Source organism: Euprymna scolopes, chromosome 13 (assembly GCF_053919585.1).
Source record: "Euprymna scolopes isolate OS-2025 chromosome 13, ASM5391958v1, whole genome shotgun sequence".
NCBI lineage: Eukaryota > Metazoa > Mollusca > Cephalopoda > Sepiida > Sepiolidae > Euprymna > Euprymna scolopes.
The window spans coordinates 96,632,644-96,659,432 of NC_136494.1; the positions used below are offsets into that span (position 1 = coordinate 96,632,644).

The 26,789-nt window shown below is 33.4% G+C and overlaps 1 protein-coding gene across 1 annotated transcript in view; it reads left to right on the forward strand.

The window, feature by feature from the left end:
* The window catches only part of LOC145292094 (hamartin-like), an 89,650-nt gene that overhangs the window by 26,076 nt on the left and 36,785 nt on the right, over positions 1-26,789 (forward strand). Inside the window, exons 5-12 of the mRNA XM_080138175.1 lie at positions 6,291-6,443; positions 12,366-12,510; positions 14,800-14,954; positions 16,058-16,131; positions 18,834-19,054; positions 19,357-19,548; positions 23,966-24,000; positions 25,794-26,019. Coding sequence (XP_079994301.1) covers positions 6,291-6,443; positions 12,366-12,510; positions 14,800-14,954; positions 16,058-16,131; positions 18,834-19,054; positions 19,357-19,548; positions 23,966-24,000; positions 25,794-26,019 — 1,201 coding nt within the window. The remainder of the gene's footprint in view (positions 1-6,290; positions 6,444-12,365; positions 12,511-14,799; positions 14,955-16,057; positions 16,132-18,833; positions 19,055-19,356; positions 19,549-23,965; positions 24,001-25,793; positions 26,020-26,789) is intronic.

Sequence of the window (26,789 nt, forward strand, 5' to 3'; positions counted from 1 at the left end):
GGTACTGTGAAAGTTACATCGAGGATTCATGTAGAGTAGGATTTATGATTGCATCTCAAAAAATTTACCGGGCATATTATTTCTATGTGAAACTGGAATAGGGCCGACCACTTCCCTAGATGAGTTCATAATTAATGGATACTCCAATTTAACAGCTAAATCTGACTCCCAAGATCGCCATGGGCATGGAATATGTGCCTACATTAAGGATGGCTTCCCATGTGGCAGGGATATCTCTAGAGAAGATCCTAATTTACCCTATATGTGCTTCAGGGTTGCACTTGCTAACACCAATGCATTTATATTTGCCCTCTATAGGCCCCACAACAGCGGAGTTACTATCTTTAAGAGCATATCTGAGAAAATAGACCACATACTGTCTTCACATCCCTCGGCTAACATCCACATCTGTGGTGACTTCAACGTCCATAACGTGGAATGGCTGACCCATTCAAATAAGACAGATGATGAGGGGAGGTTTTGTCATGATTTTGCCATTGCTTATGACCTCACTCAGATTGTTCGTGAACCCGATACACCCAATCAATATGCAAGCCTCTTAGACCTTTTTCTCTCAACTTCCCCTGAGCTATGTTCATGTACCGTTCATTCTCCTCTAGGATCCTCCGACCACTCCGTCGTATCAGTTAAGATAAAAACGAAATGTAAGAAGCCATCAGACGTACCCCTCCACCGTACTGTATACCGATACTCTATGGCTGACTGGGATAGCTTCCGTACATTCATATCTGATTTACCTCTGCACTCCATGTTTAAAAAGGAAGTGTCCTCTATAGTATCAGATCTGACCGAATGGTTAATTGTAGGCATAGACCAATTCATACCATCTAAAAAATTTCAACAAAAACCTAACAGCCAGCCATGGTTCTCCCCAGAATGTGCTGCTGCTATCGCGCACAGAAATCACTTTTTCCATAGCTACCAACGTAATAGATGCACTGACACTAAAGCTGCTTTCAGGACTGCCAGCAACCACTGTAAAAGAGTAATAAAAAATGCAAGAGAGCTATATGCCCAGTCTGTTAAATCCAAGGTAGCTGATCAGCGGCTTGGTTCCCACCAGTTTTGGCAAATAACAAATAGGATCCTGAACAGAAGTGTGCGTTCTATCCCAACCATTATCAATGGACCAGAGGTTATCTCGTCAGCGTCAGACAAGGCCAAACTATTTGCAAAGAACTTTGCAGCTAATTCTACCCTATGCGACAAAGGCCATCAACTCCCCATATTTCCTCCTATAACACAGAACAAGCTAGGTAACGTACAAATATCCGTGCATGAGGTCGCCAAGCTAATAAAAAACCTAGATTCCAGTAAAGCAACTGGCCCTGATGGCATCCCAATTATAGTGTTAAGAAAGCTTCAACCAGAACTTGCTCCCATACTTATGAAACTATTTAAGTGTTGCCTTAAGGAGAAGTGCTTTCCGACCCCCTGGAAGACCTCATCAGTTTGCCCTGTATTTAAGAATTCAGGTGATAAGTCATCTCCCTCTGAGTACAGACCAATAAGTCTTCTCTGTGTTATAAGTAAGTTGCTGGAATCAATATTAAATAGAGAAATAGTCAACCACCTCAGCAGGAATAACCTTCTTAGTGACACACAATATGGTTTCCGCTCTGCAAGATCTACCGCAGATGTGCTGACGGTTATATCCCACAGGATTAGTGAATCTCTTGACAAAGGCTTCCTTTCTAGGGCAATTGCTCTTGACATATCAAAGGCCTTTGACAAAGTATGGCATAAGGGTCTACTTCACAAGATTTCCAGCTACGGTATAACTGGAAATGTTTTCTCAATCATTAAATCATTTCTCTCCGATAGGCTCATAAGAGTAGTGGTAGATGGACAAAAATCGGAGGCCTGCAATATAAATGCTGGAGTCCCTCAGGGGTCAATACTGGGCCCAACTCTCTTCCTGATCTACATCAATGACCTCCCTAAACACATACTTAAATCATTCGTTGACATCTATGCTGATGACACGACCATCTACGGCAACACATCAAAGGCTGTAAATGACGAAGTTCTCTCGGATTCTCTCTCCTCTGATCTCGAGCGCGTGGTTCAGTGGAGGAAGATGTGGCTAGTTACCTTTAATGCATCCAAAACCAAACTCCTATCCTTACATCATCAACGCTCTGATCCCCAGCTGGCATCAATTGTGATGGATGGCTCTCGTCTGGGTGAGGCCCCGTGTTTTGACAAGCTTCTAGGTTTGACCTTTACTCCTGATCTGAAATGGAACACGTACATCAAGTCTGTTGCCAAGGTCGCTGGAAAGATGGTGGGATCCTTCTACCGCTCCAGAAGATATCTCACTACTGATGCAATTCTCTATCTATATAAAAGCCAAGTACGGCCAAGGATGGAATACTGTTGCCATATCTGGGCAGGAGCTGCCAAAAACAGCCTATCATGCCTTGACAGAGTACAAGGTAGACTTCGTGGTTTAGTGGGGGATGCCCTTTTCTCTACCCTGCAACCCCTCTCCCACAGAAGAGACGTTGCGAGCCTATCCTTGTTTTATCGTTATTTTCATGGCAGGTGCTCGTCTGAACTCCAATCCCTGGTCCCCCCTCGCCAATCTTTCACGAAAAACACCCGTCTAGCTGAATCCACTGTGAAAAATTTTCCCCACTCTATATCTGTGCCTAAATCAAAACGCGGATTTCATGAGCAAAGCTTCTTTCTTAGAACTGCACGCCTGTGGAACTCTGTTCCGTCTGCCTGCTTCCCTCCGGACTACAACTTGGATGTCTTCAAGTCTAATGTTAACAAATTCCTAATGAACCGCCCCCCTAATTAAACACTTCATAAAATCTCCTCACTAACGTAATGTACTTGCAATAACCCTTATCCCTGAGTGGCTTCCGGGCCTTGATAAGTGGTGATCACTGTGTAAAAAAAAAAAAGAAAAAAAAAGGGGTATATTTTGGGCCAGATAGAGAGGATTTACAAAATTGAAAATTGGACTGGTCCCAAAATGCATAAGTTCTGGTCGACTATGGGAATTTCCATCTTTTACAGAAGTCCAAAATCTATATGAAAATTTTTCTTTGATTTATTTCTGAGATTAATTCATATCTACTCAATTTTTTTTTTTATTTGAGGGGAGTAATAAATACCGGCCATGAATACTCTTTAGGCATTCAATGGCTACACTCAAGATTAAGCTCTCCTTTGGTGAGGAGGCAGGAAAATGCCTATTCTCAATAAAGCTATATTTAAATACCACTATAATACTTAGTTTTGTTCATAAATAGACACCCACTGTATGATACTATGCACCAGTTTAAAAATTGAAATTTGTACATCTGAATTTATAATTCATGGCTTATGATAAAGTGATACATCAGATTTGACTGCATAATCAGAAAAAGCATACAATTTTACATAAGAGTACCAAGTTTCATGACAGTATCTTGAAAAATAAATAAATGGTGGCGAAATTACCAAATTTCTTGATGTTGAGGTCTGTAATTTAGTCCACTTTTTCTAAAGAAAAATGTCTAAGGAAAAGCCTAAATTTTGGCACTTAAAATTCTCATAACTTTTGAACTAATGATGCTATTTGCATAATTCAAACGGTTTTAAGCATCTTTTACATAACTCTTTTCATGCAAATTGATAAAATAACAATTATCTAAAAAAAAAAACTTGTAATGCTACAAAAATAGCATTTATTAAAGTAGAGCTGTATCTATATACAAACCTATTATATAAGTTGTCTGTACCTTCTTGGCATTACTTTGGAATCCTTTTATTTTCTTTTATTTTTAAATAGGATTTGAAAGTTAAATTTAGTTGGCATATAATCATTTGATTATTAAATCATTAATTGAACCAAATTATTATAAGTCTATAACTTTGTTATGGTAATGCAATTTTCATCTCTATTTATAATTGGATGTAAAGAGTTTCTAAAAACCTCAATATTTGAATACACAAGCATTTTAAGTTTAAATACAAATTTCAAAGAAAAAAAAAATTCTTTTTTTTCTTTTCCATTTTTTTCTTTTCTAGTTTTTTCTTTTTCATTTTTTTCTTTTTTCTTATTTATACCTCCCCCATAAACTATTAACACGATTAAAATAGCTGACTTGTTTATTAAGAAAATAAAACATGTTATGATGGATTTTTAACATAGGACTTCTTAAAATGTAATTCTTTTATGCTCTTGCATTTTTGATTTCAATAAATTATTGATTAAAAATAAACAATGTGTAAGTCACATAGACAAGAAATTCAAACACATAGGAAGTTATGTCCTAATTCTATAGATTAACTGTGTTGACATAAAATGATCTGAACAGGTTGATATGCTGTAAAACTAAACCAATAGTCTTGTTAATTGGATTCTTTACCCATAAGCTGTATTATTGTTATCTTCTGAATGTCTGGAATGAATTGATGACAACAAACTATGTAGAATAATCACATTTGGTTGTGCCAGACATTCTGACGATTTTTATAATTTCCTTTTCTAGATAGTCATGAGGAAGAGCATTCTGCATATATGCTTTGTCTCTTCTGACTGCTTTTAACTTGATTATTTCAAAATTATTTCCTCTACCTTGTGATCTTGTTCAACCAATCACAGCTTCAAATTTCTACCCTTCCTCCACCTTTACTTTCTTGAATGATATACTTAGCAGTGAATATTTAATAACATACCATCCCACTCTAGGACAATCCCAGGCATTATATTAACCTGTATCGTTATTTTCATGGAAAGTGTTTGACTGAGCTTCAGTCTATGGTCCCCCCTCGCCAAATTTTCATAAGAAACACTCATCTAGCTGAAAACACTATTAATAATTCCCTCCACTCTTCATCTGTGTCTAAACCTAAATGTACATTCCATGAACAAAACTTCTTTCTTAGAACTGCACACCTGTGGAATTGTCTTCCATTTTCCTGCTTTCCGGCTGACTACAATATGGTTGTCTTCAAGTCTAACGTAAACAAGTTCTTGATGAGCCGTTCCATATAAGTTAACAAATTTACTGAATTTCCATTACTAATGATTACTATATTGTCCAATTTCTACTATACACTGTTTACCCCCTTATCCTCGAGTGGCCTCTTGGCCTTGATAATGTGATTCCTGTGTAAAAAAAAAAAAAAAAAAAAAATTTTTTTTAAAACATTTAATCTATATTACCTTGGATTTATTTTGTTATGTACACTTTGTTGCACTTTTCAAAAATGTTGGAAAATTTTATCTATATAATTAATTGATAAATAATACATACATTTAATAGCTTAAAGTGCAACAAAATATGCATACCATAAAAATAAAAATAAAGGTAATTTTTACATTAAATTAAATTTTTATATTTTACTCTGTAATGTTTATGAAAGTGCTCTTTAGAAATTGATAAATTTCAATTAAAATCTTGTACTTTGATTTTTAAAGTTTAAAAAAAAAAACTTGTTTAACCATTTTCATGCCTTACAAGAAATGCTTTTTTAAGTTATTAATCTGAACAAAATTGTGGATGTCAAAAGCTTTGTGATCAGCCTTGTCATTGTATTTTTTTTTTTTTTTTACCAAGATTTGATTATTTAAGAAAGCGGCTTAAGAATTTGTTTACATTCTACTTTAAACTGACCGTGCTGTAGTCAGCTGGAAAGCAGCTGAACAGTATTGTTTCACAGATGGGCAGTTCTAGGAAAGAAACTTTACTCATGAAAGTTTCATTGTTTCATTTAGTTTTAGATAGAGAAAGGGAAACGGTTGACGATGATTGCAGCTAGACAAGTTTTTGTTGTGAATATTTTACAGGGTAAGACCATAGATTGGAGCTCAGTCGAGTACCTGCCATAACAATAAATGCTAGCAATTTCTTTTCTGTTGGAAAGAGAAGGGAGGAGAAAAGAGTACCGTCCCTCCCACTAGATTTTAAAGTCAGTTTTGTACCCTGTCAAGGCAGGAAAGTGTGCTCTGATCAATACTTCACCAGATGTGGCAACACTCCATCATATAACGTATTTGGTTCCTGTACAAGTAGAGAATTGTGTCGGGGGTGAGACATCTTCTGGAGTTGTAGAATGATCCAACCAACACCTACAAAATGAGTTAATCTATAAACTATTCTTATACAAAATAGAATCTATTAAATATTTGAAAATATTAAGAACCTTAACCAAACTTTTTACCAAAATGACTGAATTTGTGTCCTGCAAGTGCTTAGACTCCTTGAAACCCACCTTAAACTAACCTTGTGTTACATCCTTAAAAAATACTGCAATTTCTTTTTCAGGTGTTACTGGATAAGTTGCATGAGAGTATGAAGTGTCCTGAACGCCAACTTGCTATCTTGCGTGTAGTGCTTTATGCCATTGGGATTGAACCTTCTTGGTTACATCACATTGGCCACACGCCTCTCTTTACAGATATTATCAAATGTGTTAAGGTAAGAACTTCTCAAATCCATAATCTGTTTTGAATTTATTTTCAACTTTGCAACCTTATTTTTTTCCCCTCTTAGTTAGTTTAATCAGCCTGAAAGACGCTTTAGTTTATTTCCAGTATTATCACAGAATAGCCTGAACCATATCTATAACAGGAAGCTAAGTTTATCAGTTATACTTCCCAGCAACTGCTGATATTCATTTACATACGTAGGTGGAATATTTTATAAACACCTCATTTTCTCAAGTGGCCACTCACCTAAATATGACCAGGTTCCGTGTGACTTCAGTGATTTAATGGAAACTCGTGTGTCAATATGATTTAGTTGTAAATATTTTTTTAACTATATTTGATTTAACTTTTATGTGTATCTTATTTGGAGACAATATTTCTGTATAGATTATCTACACATATTAGTCAATCATAAAACTAAATTTAAACAAGTTGTTATTAGTTTAAAATCTTGCAAAAACTGTCCTCTCATGACGAGATCGGTTGTACTCATGCGTCAGATGTCATAACCTGATTTAGTTTAAATATTTGAAGAACTGACACAATTTCATGTACGTCGTGTTAGCTCAGTGTGTTAGAGCGTTGGGTCATTATCTAAACGTTTTGGGTTCGAATCGTGGTGTGAAATGTTTTTTGTTTTTTTTTTTATATACGTAAAAGCTGAACGAACACAAGACGGGCTGAAATAGCAATAATTTTTAAAAATCGACGTAAATAAATCTAGACGCTACCCACGTTCCCAAATCCTAGATACTATCTAGGGGGTATATAAACAGTTCTAAGCGATCATAACCCCCTTCCCCGGAAGCATCGGCAAAAACGCCTTTGCGAGACATACATGAAATGGTCACACACATTTTGCCTTTTATATATATAAAGTGAAACTAATGAACGAAGGTAATTCCCCAGCCTTTCCATCGGGAACGTCCAGAAAGCAAATCAGCTTTGATCAATGTGGTGAAAACAGTCATATCAGACAATTGCTATTCATTCAGACTGGTTTTTCCCCCACCATCTTGAGGAAACAAAACAAAAACAAAAAAACTGCTTCTCAGCCAAATTTAAGTGTGGGATTTCATTCCACGATGGCATGGTGTTTGACGTCATTAAATTTACGCACCTGTCAGTTAACATCTTAATGTTTTGACTTCAAACATTATCATTGCTCCTGGCTCAAGGATTGTTTCGAGCCCACTTACCTACCAAAACTTTTTTTTTTTACACTTCCAAACACCCAGGCACCCCCGCTAAGAAGTTTTAACATCGTTCGTTTTTTTTTGTTTTTTTTTGTGTTTTTTTTTCCGTTTTTTTCTAAGAAGTTTTAACATTGCTTTTTTTTTTATATATATATATTTAAACAGGGTCATTACTTTGCTTTGTTTTGATTTACCCCCCCCACACACACACACCTCTAAACATTCAGGCAACGCCGGGCACCCCCACGAGTCTATATATATCTATATATATAAAAGGCAAAATGTGTGTGATCATTTTATGTATGTCTCGCAAAGGGTTTTTTCGACGGGGTTACTATGTCTTAGAACTTTTTATATACCGTCTAAATAATAATATCTACGATTTGCGAATGCGTGTCGCGTCTAGATTTATTTACATCAACTTTTATAAGACTCGCGCTATTTCACTGCGTCGCCTGTTTGTTTGGCTTTTTAGTATAAATAAAGTGAAATTAAATTCAAACGGGTCGTGTTCTTGGCTTTCACGTCGAAACGTCCAGAAAGCAATCAGCTTTTGATCAATGTGGAGTTTCTCCTTATATCAGACAATTGCTATTCAATTTGGACAATCCCCTTTAAATGGAGAGCTGGTTTCCCCCCCCCCCCACCATCATCTTGGGGAAGCGGAAACTGTCCCACATTGAAACAAAGTAAACAAACCCCAAAGAGCTGTTCCGCAGTAAATAAAATACTACCACGTCATCGTAACGCTCCTTTGATGACCTCATTTAGCGTCTTCCTATCAATCAAACCTATTTGACTCACTTTATAACCCTTAACTTAACATGCTAACCAATTTCTCTCACTCGTGGCCGAGATGGTTAATTGGTTGGCTTTTGTTTCCACCTCTGCGTCAAGGCTTTGGGGTTCAATCCTACTAAAACTTTTTTTTTTTTTAACACCTACACCTCCAAACACTTGGGCAATGCCGGGTACCCTGCTAGTCTATAAATATAAAAGCAAAAATGTATGTATGTATGTTCGCTTTTTGTGTATGTCTGTAAAAGGCTTTTTTCCGAGAAGCGATCGGTTGGCTCACAACTTCTTAAAACTTTTTATATCACGTCTAAATCATAATATCTACGAGTTAACAACGGAGGTCGCCTGTCTATTTAATTTGCTCGACTTTGAAAAGATAAATATTCAACATTTTTTGCTCGCTGCATGTGGATTACACTTTTTCGTATAATAAAAGCAACACTAATTCTGGCGGTATCACCTGAAATGTCCAAAAGCAATCAGATTTGATCAATGTGGAGTTTTTCCTTATATCAGACAATTGCTATTCAATTTGGACGATCCCCTTTTTATGGGGAGCTGGTCCCCGCCCCCCAACATCTTGGGAAAATAAAAATAAAAAAAGCGTTCCCGCAGTAAATGAAATACTACCCCTCGGTCAAAGTTGACCTCATTAAGTCATTAAAACGTGCACCTGCCAATTCTAAATCTATATATATAAAAGTGAAAATGTGTGTGTGTTTGTATGTCTCGCAAAAACTTTCGACAGAGGCGACAAATTTTCACGAGTTCGGTATCATTTTGAAGCTTGATATCTTGGACGACAAATATCGAAAAATTGGCCCAAAACATTAATTCCTTCATCCTAAACTAGCCATTTTTGTACAGGCAGGGATAGCCAAAAACCGTCCTCTCATGACAAGATGGCTCTACGCATGCGCATATGACGTCAGAGCATGAATTAGTTGAAATATTTAAAAAAACGACCTAATTCCGTCAACGTCCTCTTAGCTCAGTTCATTAGAGCGCGGCGTCATTATCTAAAGGTTGTGAGTTCGAATCGTTGTGTGAGATGTCTTTTTTTTTTTTTTATATAAAGCTTTAATATTGAAACAGGGTTATTCCAGCTATTTTTCATGTTCTATGTTTTTTTGTTTTGTTTTTTTTTTCCAGATTTTTTAAAGTTTTAACGTTCGTTTTTCTGTTTTTTTTTCCCCGTCACTTTTTTTTTGTTTTTGGTTTTCCAATTTTAAGAAATTTTAACATCGTTCGTTTGCCTTACATTAGTTTTCTTTTTGTTAATTTATATATTTAAACAGGGTGATTACTTTGCTTATTCTTTTGTTTTGATTTACCCTCCTCCCCCGCCCCAGCACACACACCTCTAAACACCCGGACAACGTCGGGTACCCCCGCTAGTATATATAATATATATATATATATATATATATATAAATGGCAAAACTGCTGCGGACGCTTTTTGTATGTCCAAGAAAGGCTATTTGGGGGGGGGGGGCACGACTACATTACATTACATTTATTTAGAACTTTCCTTAGTCTTCCTAGATTATAATATCTCCGATTTGCGAATCGACATTGTCTCTATATTTATTTTGATTGACTTTTAAAAAAATCCCTGGTTCCCTATGTTTATTTCTTTCTTGTATAAATAAAGCAAAACTGATTGAAGCAAATGCAACTCCCTGGCCTTCCGGCCAAGATGTCCAGAAAGGCAATTAGCTTTGATCAATGTGGGGGGAAACCCTTCATATCAGACAGTTGCTATTTATTTGAACTATTGCCAAAGCACCCCTTTTTTTGTGGGGAGCTGGTTTTCCCCAACATCATGGAGAACGGTAAAAAGTGGAAACTTAACTGGCATGCAGCCAGACCTTCATTTCTGCGCCTGTGTGAATTTGTCAACTTTTTGATTGACATTGATAAATTTCAACACTTTTCACTTTCTTTCACGTCGTAGCATAGCGGTAAAATGTCAGCTTTTCCAAAAATTACATAAATTCGTCAAATAGTTCCATTTTTAAATAAGAAAATCAAATTTTCTCACGACGCTATTTTGAACAGTCTTAAAAATCAAGAGAGATAACTCAGCATAATTCAAACTTGTGATTTTTGTTGTAATACTTATGAATTCTCATTAAGTAGTGGAATGGGGTCAAAAATGGATGGTAACATCTAATGCTGCCAAGACAAAGCTCGTTTGCTTTAATAATTACAAGAAGCTTTTTCAACGTCTTAATAGCTATGGCTAAAGATACATTACCTGAAAGTACTTCGTTCTAACTCCTCGTCTTAACGTTCACAGGGACCATGATGAGGAACAGATACATCAAGAGCATTGCCAAAACTGCTGTGGGCTCTCTACTGTGCTAGAAAGTTACTTACACCTAAAAGTATCCTATACCTCTACAAGGCCACCATTCACTCATGTATGGAGGATTGTTATCACACTTGGACTGATGCATCTGCTATTAGTCTCTCACTCCTGGACAGGGTTCAAAAGAGTTGCCAACCCTCTGTCCCATCGACGAAATGTTGCATCCGTCTGCCTGTTTTACAAGTATTTTAATGGTGGATACTCCAAACTACAAACACCTGTACCTCATCGACATAAATACCCTTGACAAACTTGACAAGCAGCAAAGTCCCACCCCTACACAGTAAAGATCCTTAGATGTAAGAAAGTCTTCTACTCTAATAGTTTCTTCTCCAGAACTGCAGGACTTTGGGACTCCCTTCCAAGTTCCTGCTTCCCCAACTGTACTGACATGCAGAAGTTCAAGTGTAATGTGAACAGATCTTACTGCTCAACTCCCTACATGGTATCCCTGCAACTTATGTCTCCGATAGCAGTCCCCTACATCAAAATGGTACTGTGCCTTGTTTGAGGTGAAAATGTAATTGGAAAAAAAATAAATTGCTTCAAAATTATTTTATTTATAGAAATAAACTACTTGATCAAATTTTTATTTTTTTGGAATATAGTATTTTCATTCCATCATAGATACATCATACAGATTTTTGCCTGGGTAAAAGAAAAAAAAAAAAAAAAGTTTTGGTAGGTAAGTAGGTTCAAACCCAAATCCTTGAGGCAAAGGCGGAAAAAAAGCAGGATAACTTACCACGACACTATGAAGGTAGTGGAATGAGTGGATGAAATTAAATGGTTAAAAAGTTATGTGACGGGTGCATAAATTTAATGAGGTCAAACATCACGCATTGGGGAAATGAAATCCCGCACTTAACTTTGACTGCAAGACAGTGTTTTTGGGTTTTTTTCTCCAAGATATTGGGGAAAACCAGCTCCCTACACAAAGGGGAGTGTCCAAATAAATAGTAATTGTCTGATATAACGTTTTTCACCGCATTAATCAAACCTGATTGTTTTCCGGATGTTCCCAGCGGGAAAGCCGAGGAGTTGCATTCGTTTCGATTAGTTTCACTTTATTTATACAAAAAACACCAACAAACACACAACATAACAAAATAGCGCAAATTTTATCAGTCGATCAAAATAAATCTAGACACAACATCCCTTCGCAAATCATAGATATTATGATCTAGTGGGTATATAAACAGTTCTAAGAAATAGTAATACCCTCCCACCCCCACAGAACCCTGGCGAAAAAAGCCTTTGCTGGACATACAAAAATGCATGTGCCACTTTTGCTTTATATATAGAAGTTGACGTCTGCTGTCTTGTCACAGATCTGCTCCAGACTGTTTTGATTTAATGTGATAAAACATGGAATAGTGGAATAGTCTCAGAAAGAATCATTAGATTATTTTTTTGTATTCGGAAATAAAGGCAGTTTTAAAATTCAATTGTTGATGCTCATAATTTTTTCTAAATAAAATAGAAAAAGAAACGATTGTTTTCCTTTTCCTAAATACATCATTTCTTTCCTTTTTCTCATTAGTTTGACACGGACGTTCCTGTATTGATGACGGCGCTTACCATTTTATCTGCCCTTCTTCCAGTATTACCAAAGCACACCATTCAGTATTTGGCAGATTTTTTTGAAATTTTTGGCCGTGTTGCGACTTTTTGCTGCCAGAAGCCTGGTAAGAATTAACTGTTCTTCCTCTTTCTCCTAATTTTTCTGTCTAAATTTATCCATCTCCAATTTAAAAAAATTTTTTTTTTACTAATGGGCCACCACTTATCCTTGAGCGGCTTTTGGCTGTTATGTGTTATTGAGATGGAGTGATTACTAGTTAATATAAAAAATTTCATGAGCTGATTGAGGATGATTTAATGGCATGAACTAAGTTTGGTTACTGGTGGGGAACAATTTATGTTGCTATTGGATTTAAAGATGGCAATCTGCAGGGAAGTAGTCCTGCAGCAATGTATTCCACAGACAGGGGAAGCTCTTGCAAAAATTTTGCCTAATGCTATGCACACGAGGAAGAAAGGACAATTTTTGTGGTAGTGAAGCAAGCTCTTGCTGGAATGTCTTACAATAGAGAATCGGAGATTGGAATTCAATCGAGCATCTTCCATGAAAATAACAATACAGTAGAGAGGCTAGGAACATCTTTTCTGTGAAAAAAAAAACTGTAAGGAACAAAGTTGATTACTCCATACACTCAACTTGAATCTGAATAATTTTGAACTGTCAAAGGAACAATGTTTTTGTAGTCGAGTATCCCTCGATATGGTGCAATGCTCCATTTTAGTATATATCTGACTGTTGTGTTAGTAATAGCCATCGACAAGAAAACACTTTGGATAATCAGATTTCAAGGTAGTTCTTCTAAAATATTCATATTTTAAAAACAAAAGCACTTTAAACCCTCAAAATATTTTATTTAGAAATGAATATCCTTTCACATGCACTATTAAGTAATTATCTACATGATATATATTTGAGTTTTTTAAGCAAATTAATGATTAAAAATGATAGGGCTATGAAAGGGCCATTTTATATTAGAATTTTTTTTTTTTTTTACCCACTGCAACGCTTAGTACTATGCTCTTATGGGGAATTTTGTCATGAAATTTAGAAACTTATCAGGAGGAACATTACTTTCAATCTTTTTTGGGGTACAAAATAAATTGGCCTATTTTTTGTTTTTTGCTTTCTTAAAAATAAAACTTCAACATTATGAATATAGAACATTTAAAAAAAAATGTTCTAACTCCAATTGTTAAGTAAATCTTTTCCTCTTTTTATAAGTTAAAATTACAATTGTATGTTGTTTTCACTTTTTATACTATTGATTTTTCAATACCCCATTCCAATAGAATATTGTAGTCCTATCACTGTTTTGACTGTTAAAACGCTGATAATTCATCAGTATTTGCTCCTAATTCATGTAGATGCTTAAAAAAGGCAAAATACTTTTACAGGCTTAAAAGACGAAAAGAATTTTAAGTTAATGCAATTTGTTCTTTTTTTTTTATAGTGTCTTCTTCGAGAAATATCATTTTTCAAATAATCTCAACTTTTGAACTATTATTCTAGTCAGAAATGTCTTCCGTTTTCCTGCTTTCCGGCTGACTACAATATGCTTGTCTTCAAGTCTAACGTAAATAAGTTCTTGATGAGCCTTTCCATATAAGTTATCAAATTTACCAAATTTTCATTACTAATGATTACTATATTGTCCAATTTCTACTGTACACTCTTTAACCCTTATCCTTGAGTGGCCTCTTGGCCTTGATAATGTGGTGATGCCTATGTAAAAAAAAATGTAAAAAAATGCTTTTTCAGCAGACAAATAAAAAATATAGTCTACTTTTTTAAGTGATTACATGTGCACACCTTAACAATCTTCATGTAAAAGAAAAAAATAAAGAAAATACATGTTTTATAAATTTGAAAAAATTAACATAATAAAAAATATCACATTTTTTGACAATCTGAAAAAGTAGACATAAAGCAAATTTTTTTTTTTTTGTTTAAAAACACAATTTCTAATGTTTTTTTCTGCAATAAAAAAAAAAACTATACATAAATACATTCATTATAGTTACTTACTCTCATGCAAATACTAAATAGCTTCTTCCCCTCCCCCACAAAACTTTAAAATATTTTTCTTTGCCACAAAACTTTAAAATATTTTTCTTCGTACTATATATAAAGCTGTTAGAAGCAAGGTAAAAGATGGTAATTGATATAATCAGGTACTGTACCAACATAATTCAAGGGGCAGATATAAACTAGTCTGATTCAAAAATTAAAAAGCTAAATTGAATCTTAATAACTTTAAGAAAAATTTCTCATAATTTAAAACAAAATTTTGCTTTTTAAATGTAATGTTATTTTTATTTTCTGTAATGTCACTTCAACTGATTCACATTTATTTGATTTCTATGGACAAATAAAACTTTATTTTTTATTTTAGGGAATGTTCCAGAAATATTTCTCCTCCATTTGCAAGCTTCTTTGTATGCTTTTTTTCATCGCTTGTATGGAATTTACCCTTGCAACTTCCTCAACTTTTTACGCAAGTTTGTTCGTCGAGAAGAAAACAGAATTATTTATAAAGAAATTGTTAAGGTGAGTTTATTGATCAATCAATTAACATTGTCCAAATTTATTCATTTTGACACTTGCATAAAAATAGATTAAGAAAATGTTCAATTTTTACCACTCTGAAACATTAGTCATGGTGAAAATAAACTTTTGCCAAAACAGATTTCTGGGATAACTCTAGTTGGTTCCTAAAGGGCATTATAGGGATAAAATTGCCCCCAAATTGTTCATCTGTTCATTAGTTTGCACTTTTCTTAATAACCCTTATTCCTGAGTGGCCTCCGGGCCTTGATAAGTGGTGATCACTGTGTAAAAAAAAAAAAAAACCATGCCTTGGATTTAAAAAAAAAATTTTGGACAAACATGACTCCTGGTGAAAGTAAACATTTCACTCGTGCTCAGCTTGCTGCTATTTTTATTTTTTTTCATTGGTAGGAAGATGTTTTGGACTTGAACCAGTTTCATGCTCTCTTCTGGATTCAAATTTTGCAGTATTTCTTTGACAATTCTGTTTGTGCTTACATAAATGACTTCTATGAAATCTTAAATGATGCTTGGTCAACTTTCTTTCAAAAGTTTTAGAACGGATTTACACTTCTACTGATAACCTTTGTTGTGTAGACCCCCCACCCCACAAAAAAAATGTTTCTTCTCTAAATCTTTAACAAATATAAAATAAAGATTGTGGATGGTTGTTTAAGTGCATTTCACTTGAGCATTGTCCAGAGAAATGTCAACTTTTCTCTTCTGCCAGATAATTGGGAAATACTTTCTTTTTTTTTTTGTTTTTCCTCCAAGCTAAATAATCTTAATGACCTCAATTTTTTTTTATTGTTGTCACGATTCCATGTTATATTCTTAAAAGAAATATATACTTCTTCAGTAATATTCAAATTGCACTGAAATTCTAATGCTAGGTACATAAGTGCAGTCTAATTGTAGACAAATTTACTAAATACAGTCACTTTTATTTGCTTTTTTTAAAAGGTTTTATAAATATTTATTTTAAATGTTTTTGTTAAATCATCAGTTATTAAAAAATTGTAATATAAAGAAAAAAATAAAAGAATTCCATTGTTGCTATTTGCTTGAGATATAATGACTTCTTTTTTTTTTAACCATTTCAGCCAATGTTAGAACGTGTTCGTTTCAATCCACTAATCATAACTGGATCTAAAGAAATGGAAGTTGTGTCAAGCAGGTAAATTTCATGTTGAGTTAATTTTTAAATATGGATCCATTTTCTTAACTAGGAGTCACTTCAAATATTTCTGTCATGATTTAACAAAGTCCCTAGCTATTATTGAGTGACGGGTGAACCTGAGATCAAACCTCATCAATCCTACTCAAATATCTTCATGCATTTAAGCAATGAAACTGCTGAACTTAATTTGAAATGCATATTGTTACTATATAACACTTATTTGCTAGACTCAGTTTTTTTTTTGTTGGATATTTATCACCTTCTTTTCAACTCCTAAAAGGTGTCCTATTTAATGCGGTCCCCTTGACATTTTGATATGCCTGTGCCAGTATGCAAAATAAAAATATGTTCCTCTCAATTTGTGAGACCCTATGACATCAGTAATTGTGTATGTGTGATAGTTATTGCAGACTAGAAGGGGACACCTGGATCTGGGTCAGCAGTAGCATGTGATTATTATTGACAAAGTCTGTTTTTAATGTGGAGAAAAATTTAGCTCTACAAAACAAGTCATTCTGGATTGAAAAGAAAAAAATTCAGTTAAAAAAGGGTAAATCTTCTAGAATAAGGAAGGAACAAATACAACATTATAATCCCATCCTAAAAGCCAAATACTTCTGTATATTACTACCTAACATAAATTATCGAGGAGACAATTTAAAAAAAAAAAATGGCTAACCTGATTATTCATAAATTGGAAATAATTCCATAAGGGAGTTATTCTTTTTTCTCAACTTTATACTGTACTTAATTAATAGTGGTTTCAATCAAAAATTATCTGTTCAGTTTGAGGTAGGATACCTACCTCCTTCAAATGAATCTACTTATTGTGCTCTCATTTTGGATAATGATGTGTGTCCATGGGCTCCGTCCTTGGACCAATGATGGCAAATATATTTGTGGGTTTATATGAAAAACAATTCTTATCCAGACCCATAAAACCGCTAGTCTACTTTCGATATGTAGATGACACATTTTGCCTATTCAATAGTCAAACGGAAGCAAACAAATTCTTCACTTTACTCAACAAAATGCATTCTGTGTTAAAGTATACTTATGAGGGAGAAAGTAATTCTACTTTAGCCTTCCTTGATGTATTGATAACGAAAACTCCATCAAGTCCTCTTACATCAGTTTACTGTAAACCGACGTGTACGGGGCTGTATAAACGTTGGGATTCATTCCACCCTAACAAACTAAAGTATATAATTTGTACCCTAACACATTGTGCCCTCAAGATTTGTTTACAATCTAAATTAGATGAAGAACTAAAAACGATCACCAATACTGTGTCCAATAATGGGTACCGTCATAAAAAGAAAAATAAACAATTTTTCTCAAATAAAAACTAAGATGGCAGCTAAATGTCCAATTTACATTCATTTACTTTGGTTAGGGGCAATAAATGAAAAATTTGCCAGATTAGCTCAGCTGTTGAACATTGTTATTTTGCCTCCAACGTACATGTTTTCGACAAACTCATTATTGCCATTCTCTCAAAAGGACATTCTGCCTCCCCCCATCATATGAATGATGTCATTTATCAATTTAAATGTAGTTGCAGTGCCAACTACATTGGCAGAATGACCCTTAGGTTAGATGGTCGCGTCCAACATGTACCCAGTAAAATCAGGAATGGAATCTACCAACCAACGGATGTTTTGAGTTATACGTATGATTCTCCTATAACGGACCATTTGTTTAAAAACCCGAAATGTGCAATGAATTTCAGCAGTGACTCTTTTTCTATTCTAAGTCACGCGCATTCATTATTTCGTCTGAAGGTCTTGGAGACTAATCACGTTCATTTAAAGAGACCATCTGTCTTTAAGCAGAGGGATTGTCTTTTGGGTCTGGATGTGATTAGTCTAAGATGTTTCTTTTCCATTGCATAATTATTATAACAATAGATTTATTTTAGTTGTTTCCCATGTTTTTTTTGTTTTTTTTTTTCGATAGTTTAATTTTATTTTAGTCGTTCCCCCGTTTGAATTCATTTCCCTACACAACCCCCCCCCCTCAATTCAGCTTTAAAAAGTGAGGGCGAAACCCGGTCAGCTAACTCTACCCCCTTATGTAATTTTTTTTTTTTTTTTTTTTTTTTTGCAACCTCTATTAAATTTTTTCTATCCATCCTTCTTTTTACTATGAATACAAAAAAAAACTTTTCTTTTTTTTTTTAACAGCTATAATACATATTTATATGTAGATACCTCCAGATCAGTTGTTATGGCTATTTATACAAGAATAATCAATATAATTATCAATAAAAAGAATCATCATCAGTACTGTAGTAACTAATCCAATGTATTCCCCATTACCTTCTATCTTTAATTATTATCGCAGTTATAACAAATAATTATATCTTAGCAAGTACAGTTCTATTTTTTTTATTAAAATTTATTATTTATTATAAATTTTAATGTCATTATTGTTGTATATTTTTTTTCCTTAGTGATTGTTGAGTGTAATTTGAGCTTGTTTTAAGTAAGTTTCTTACCCTTGAAATGGATTAATTTTGTTTCTTCTAATTCAAATAGAAATGCAATTTTTTTTTTTTTTTTTTACAAGATACATCAGCAGTCATAGAATGAATTAAATTCATATCTCAAGGTATTACTGTATAATATTTTTCAATAAATATTAATGCATACAAACACATATAATGAATTTTGTTTCTTTTTTTTTCTGTTTAACAGATGGCATAGTAAAGAGACCCATGATATAATTGCAAGTTGCGCGTCTCTGATTCTTGATCCAATTGAAGGTACACTTTACAAAGATGAGGAATTTCCCACGTTCTTTCCATGTCAAAGAAGGAACAGCAGCAAACGGAATTCTTCTGTTGATTTATCTGCATTTGTTGCAGGCATTCCCACTGGAAATTACAAAGATTCCTTTCTATCATCTGGAAGCCTTGGTAGGGAATTTTTTTATTGTTTTCTTCATTTTATTTTTCTCTTCATTCCTTTTTATTTTCTTTTGTTTTTTTTTCTTTTGTTATTTTTTTTCTTTTGTTTTTTTTTTTAATTTTTTTTTCTCACTTCGTTTTTGTTCATTCTCTCCGGTTGTTTTTTTTTTTGTTTTTTTTTTTTGTTTTGTTTTTTTTGCTTTACTTTGTTTCATTTTTTGTCTAATCTTCTTTATTACATTTGAATATTTTATCAAATTTTTAATAGAATTGATTACTTTTAATTTATTTGGATTTTTATTTTCATTCAGATTTAAATCTATCCACTCTGTGTCAGCCTTTAAAAGGAGATGTACTAACCCCCGATCCAATGTTGTGGTGGAGTCCTTCATTAGATATGCAGCTTACAACCCCTCCAGTATCTCAAATGGCATCTGCTGCACCCAGCAAAGGGGGTACTCCCATATCTACTCTTTACAACGGATCAGAAACTCCAATTAGCCGTAAGTTGTCATTAAATAACTTTTAAAAAGAAAGCAGTACAAGTCCAGAATTCAACCTAATTAAAAAATACAGGAACAAAAATGTCATATTCCAAAAACCACATTGATTGATCAAGTAGTTTTTTGGTGTGTCTTGATTCCACCATATTTAATAAAAGGAGACAACTCAATTTCAACTACTGAAATTTTAAAATCAGACTTGTAATAGTTATGATATGCTATTAATTGCTAAAAAATATTTTTAAAAATGATTTTCCATATTAAAAAAAACTTATGTTGAATTCTGGATAAGAACCATGAAAATATGAATTTTAAGTGTTTTGGACTGTTTTCCACATCTTGATTTTGGACATTCTACTTTCTAGCTTTCTTCAGCTGCATTTTATCCTAGTCGATTAAGATTAAGTATCCATGTTGTTGGGAGTTCTACATGTTTTTTTCATATAAAATGAAATCCACTGGATTTTCACCTTTACATCTAAATAACTTAAAATATCAGTATTTTTATCCAAATAATACTCTTTTATTTTTTAACATTGGTCTATATTCTTAAGAGAAAATGTGTAATTTGATTGAATTTCTTTGCAAATTTACTTATTTCTGCTCAGAATATTTTTATGCAGGAAGCCATTACATATATTAATTCATTAACACTTTATTTCTAAGCATAACTCAAACAATGTAAGGGAGACATCTCCTATTTTGATAGGAGTTATCTACCGTATTCTGTCGCTATTTACAGGGGTTATGTTCTGTATACACACACACACACTTACGTGACTAGCAAAAAAAAACAGGAATATTGGATGCAGTTTTAAAACTATGATGATGCATAAGATTATATTGGGTATGAAATGCTGCCCAAACACTAAGGCACTCTTACTCATTAATACAGTAATAATGTAGCAATATTGCATGCAGTTATTTGATTCACTAATGTAGTAATGATAATGTAAACACATTTTAATTTTGTACTGCAACAATATTTTAATTGAAAAAAAGAAACATATGTACAGGAAAATAACACCGCATAGTATAGTTACCTAGACTGTATTACTGTACCATATATTCCAAACAAAATCTCTAGATCTAGTAGGAAAACACAACACTGTTTGTCAAGCATTCATTTTTATGGTGTTATGATGCTCACCTGGTATACCGGCATACAATGCAATAGGGTTAAGAACCTGACCCGTGAACAGGTGAAGGTATACTGTATTCTTTCTCTTGTGGGTGATGGTGACTAAGTGGTTAATGATACAGACTGAAAATCTGTGTGTGCCAAGTTCAAATTCAGTGTGTTCCACAGAAACACTTTCATCACAGCAACTCTTCACCTTGTATTTAACTGTTGTGTAGTGAGGTGTATAACGGGAACATATAACAGACGATGAGACAATTATAATTACACATAGTTCATATTTATAACACAGAGGAGATGATAATTCATTACTGAAAGAGGGGATTCTGTTAACACTTTTGAAGGGTGTTTCGTACAAGTTCTTTTACAAACATGATAGACAAAATCACATTACTTCGAATGCTTTGCTGATTTCTACATTGTCTTTCTTCCCTTTCTTTCACTTCCAAAAGGGGCTTAGCTAACCCTCCTCCTTCACGACTCAACCTTGACTGATCTGTCTCTACTGCTCTCTCTGATCTGACTAACTCAAATCCCCTTAACTGAATATATTGAAAATCTATCTTTGTGACATCAGAAACATGCTTAAACGTGCTCTCCTCGCGTGGATTAACTTTATGTGCATATGTATATATATATATTAAAAACTTTGACTTCTGTCCAGGTAACCTATATTTAAAATTTCAAGTGTTTAGATCCAAAATTGGCAGAGGAGTTTGGTAGAGTCTGCAAATGTCAACTCTTTCAACTTTGACCTCTTGGCAGTTAAATTTTCACCCAAAAACTGATTAAAAAGCTTGCTGCATGTCTGAATACCCTTTATGTAAAATTTCAAATGTTTACACCCAAAATTGGCTTAATAGCTTGCTAGAGATCGCAAAGATAAAATCTTTTGAACTTTGACCCTTTGGCAGCCAAGTTTCAGCCAAAAACTGATTAAAAGCTTGACTTATGTCTGAATACACTTTATGTAAAATTTCAAATGTGTAAACCAAAAATTAGCTGAGTAATTTGGTAGACTGCAAAGGTCAAAATTTTTTTTAACTTTGACCCCAATTTTGACACCTTTAACATTTATTGTTTTGGGCTCAAATCAAATTAAAAAGTTTGATCCATATCCAAGTAACCTACATCTAAACTTTCAAGTGTTTAGACTCAAAATTGGTAGAGGAATTTGATAGTTTTCAACGGTCAAATCATTGAACTGACCCTTTGCCAGCTAAATTTCTGGCCGAAAACCAATTAAAAAGATTTTCCCAAATCTCAAGAGTTGATATGCAACAACCAACCAACCAACCCAAATCTCAATACCCCGTATGTCAAATTTCAAGTATGTAAACTGAAAATTGGCAGGGTAGTTTGGTAGGGAAATGTACACACACACACACAATTTTACTTTTATAGATATAGATTATTGTGAAACCCTGTATCATGTCCATATTTATTTTTGTAAAACGTAAAATGTATACTGGAGGACGTATATTACATGAGTAAATCTTTTTAAAAAAGTTCTATAAATTGTGATCTTCTGTTGCTACTGAGACCACTTTGTGTTTATGTTTGTGTCTTTTCTCACTATGTGACTCATACATTATTATTTTTATTTAGATTTAATATTGAATTCATTTAAGCTAAAATATTACTGCATTCCAAACAATGCCAGGTAGATAAAGCTATTAAATATGTCAAAATATTTAACAGTTTGTTGCCATAAGAACTCCAAGAATGCAAACAAAAATCTGCTTTTAAAATTAAAACAATTTGTCGGTACTTTTGTAATACACGTGCGCTAACATTCAGACAGATGTTTGTGTACAAAATAAAACTACTTTTTACTGATTTCATTTTGTAATCTACTTTTAATGTTAGTGAAATATTTGGTTATTGTCCAGAATTCAATCTAATTAAAAATAAAAATACAAAAAAATCTTTATGATGTAAGTACCGGGAACCAAAAATGTTCAAGTTTTAACACTTTATTGAAATAATCGTAAAAAAATGTTGAATGTTTTATTTAAAAAATAAAAATTTTGTTAGCTAGTCATATATGATGAAAAATAATCATTCTTTCGCCAAATTAAGTTTTGCTTTAGCTCATCATGTGTGCTGAAATAAATAACCACGATTCCATGCAGCTTTTGTGGTAAAATTGATGGATTTGAACTGTTTTGGTATAGCTTTAATTTGAGTTTTCTTTTTTTTTTTCTCTAGAAGTAGTAGTTACAAATGCAAACGAATGATTGGTTCTAAGATTGGCTTGTCATACTGACATGAGCGTGAATCACTTGTTTTTAAATAGTTATAGATTTGTTGACACTAGTTCCCATTAGATAATTAATGTTAAGCCTGATTGGTATTAAGATGAGTACCTATTTGGTAAGTCCAGGTGCTATATGTGTTCTGAAGCCTAGAGAGGGATGGGCTTCACCAGGCTATTCTTGGCCAAGACGCACTTCATGAATTAATGTAGCACCCCCACAATTCCATCTTCATCATCTCTTCCATCATCATCCATAGATTATACATCACTCTATTCTGCATCCATGCCTTTTAAACATCTATCATTTAAGTTATTTTTTTTTTTCTTTCTTTGTTCTTTCTAGGATTGAATATCTGTTTACTAATATGAATCACTTACTCACGTGTCCAGGAGGACAATCTAAGATGTCTTTGATATTTGTTGATTTTTTTTTTTTTTTTTTCATATCAACTGTGGGTGCATGGCCAAAAGATATATTTAGCATTAATTGGTTATGAAGGTGCATATAATTAAGGTGATATTAAATTAAATAATTTTCAGTATTTATAGCCGAGTTACACCCAACATCATGAATAGATGCAGACGCCTGTACACTCCTGCTGCAACCCCTAAACCCCTTCATTTTAAAAATTGTAAATGATATAAAATAAAGTAAAATAGAATTATTTTTTATGGATGTGCAGCATGAATACAGACCCTCACGATAATGTATCCTCTTCGATTTCAATTGTAAAATTACTTTTAAAGAAATTTTTTTCATTCTTACTTGGAATTATTTCAAAAACACTGAAATTAGATCAGTCAGTTTTTTGCAGTGTAAGAGATCATTTTGTGAAAGATTGAAATTTTAAAGTCGCACACATCTTTCTTTTTTTTTTTTTTTTTTAACCTCTTCTGTTTTGTTATCCATACTCCCAAGCCTTGCTAGTTAACTATAATTAAAACTTTTTCTTTTTCCGAAAAGTTATAAATAAATTGTAATCTTGTCCATTAATTTTGCTATATTCCGTTTTCAGATCATGGTTCCCGATTAGGATCTTGTGAGTTGGAGGTAAGCACTTTATAGTCATCTTTACTGTGTGTGGCTTTTGAGGTGAGAATCCATCAGTCCAAGCTCTACCTCTTATCTATATATCTAGAAAAGTGAGAATGTGTATGTGAAGATACTTCTCAACCTATATACTCAACAAATCTTTGATCTACAGACTTGAAATTTTGCATATAAGGCATTCAGACATGTGGAAAACTTTTTAATCCGTTTTCATCCAGAAAAAAGGGTTGTTAAGGGGTTAGCTTGAAAAATTGGTACGTGGGAGTGATTGGATTTTTATCTGTTTGTCAACTGTTTCACAAATGCACATGTGTGGTCATGAAACATGACAGCTTCTTTATGTTAAGAATAAGTAGGTTTGAAAACGCTTTGTAAAGATTGTGTTGAGTTGCTCTAATGGTTATGTATTTGACTCACTGTTTTTAGGTTTTGGTTTTGATCTCAGTATTTATTTTATTTTTCATTTTTTTACTTACAAGAAGTGAACTGTTTAGGAAAAAACATAATACTGGCATGCATATGTCTCAGTTTCTGTATGAATTAAAATATAATATTTATGTGTATTTTATGACTATGCAACACTGGGCGACCTGTTAGTATTTTATAGAATTATCTTAAATGACCTCTACCCCCGCCTCAATTGGGACTAGGGAAAATTTAGCTAAAAAAATGAATGACGATAAGACATTAAAATCATCCCTTGAACAACAGTACACGCCACCAAATTAACAGTCGACAATCAGGGGAAAGGGGAGGTTGAGATAGAGAATTTGGAATACACTAAAAAATAATATACATCTCTAGTTGCCTGTGAAAGTAAGTTTGGGGGGGAGGAGAGGGTCTCTAACTTTTAACTGATATTATTTTATTTATCCTATCTCGAATATTAAGCTCTAAAGATTATTCAAGTTGAAGGAATTACATTGAAATGAATAAGTGCAAAATTTAGGCTCATTTCTTGCATTAATGGTAAACTTGAAAAATCTTATTTCAAGTTTATTCAACTTAGTCAGTAGACACATTTTTATAAACTGCTTACAAATATGCAATATCAGTCACACGATTAACTAATTTACATATTCATTTTGAAAAAAGGATGTTCTATTAATTAGCTTTTTTTCCTTTTAATAATTGTTTTGATTTTAATATAACAAATAGTTCTATTTCACAATATTGTTTTATTTTCTGGGCAAATATTTAATTTGTGTTCAAATGTTTTATTTCTTTAGCAGAATCAACTTGATTTTTAGCAAATTGCAATCTCTTTCTAAATTGCGAGTGAAAAGGCAAATTGATTTTTCCTAGTCTCATTTAAATAGTTGAATAAATTTGTATTAAAATTACCAAAATCTTAAGATTTATGTATATGACTAAATGAAAAAGATTTTATTTCGGATTTGAAACAAATTTATGAATGCAATGTTTATTTTAAATTAACGTTTTTCAAGTATTCCAAGTAAACTTTGTGAAATGATAGAAAGCCAGCAAAGTTAAATATAATAGCAGAATTCAATTACAATTATGCAACTGGTAAATATCTAGAAACAAATTATTTGCACTAATAGTAAATGAATTTAGATATTTTATGAATGCAAATAAGTTATAAATCCAAGTGTCCTGTCTTAGTTAAAATTACTTTGTTTTTCTAATTATGTTCCAAAGTTTCTTTTTATAACTAAATGTAATCCCATAATGCAATTCAACATGTATGCTAGTCTATAAACTTACAAGCTGGAGCTTGCAGTAATTTCTACAGAATTACCAAATTTTTCAATTTTTTTCTGTTTTCTCAGAGGTGTTCCATCAAAGCTACTCCTGTGTCGTTCTCCGAAGAAGAACTGAAATCCAGTCCCATCAGAGCAACTTTTGAATTATCTGAAAATTCCTTGGAATGTACAAAAGAGAAAATTGATTTTGCTGAAGAGGTCAATAGTCCTTCAGATGAGAAGAAGGATCTTGAATTCTCTGTGCAAACCTTGAATAATTTTGTTAACAATTTTATTTCGAATGATCAATCAGGTGAGTTGTAATGAAAAACGATTACGAATCTGTTCATTCAATCTGCATTTTTTTCTACTCTTATTCACCCCAAACAAAGCCTATTGCCACTTGCACATAAGGGGCTACTATTTGGAATCATGTCTACAAGGACACTGTAGGGAGTTGAGCAGCAAGATATTTGTTTGCATACATTTAAAGTTCTGTGTGTTAGTACAGTCATGTAAGCAGGAAACAGGAAGGAATTCCAAAGTCTAGCAGTCCAAGGGAAGATAAGAAGGCTTTTGGCATCTAGGAAGCTCAACAGTGAAAGGGTAGGATTTTGCTCCATTGGCGGGTTAGTTGGAGGTATGTATATCAAGGGGGCACAAGTGCTATGAATTTATTGAAGCACATTACATTAAAGTAATTGCAAAACAGGCACAGACATGCAACCTTGCAGCGATGGGACAGGAGTTGGAGCTTGGTTGACAGCACGCAACGTATTAGATTAGAGACTTTTTAAATCCTGTCTAAGAGGGAGAGACTAGTGTAGTGTAGTACTAGGTGTATCAGAATTTTTGTAGGAATTTTTGACACCCCTAACATGAAACTGCGAATAAAATATAAAAAAACTCGTAATTTCTCTTTTAAAAGTGGGTTATTTATTTTCTTTATGTATTATACTTCCAAAATAAACTATTAAAGTTGTTTTAAAAGTAATAGAAATATTTTTTTTTTATTTTTTAAAAAACAGTAATGAATTTTATGAACTCAATATTTTTCAATTTTTAAACTTTAAAAATCTATCA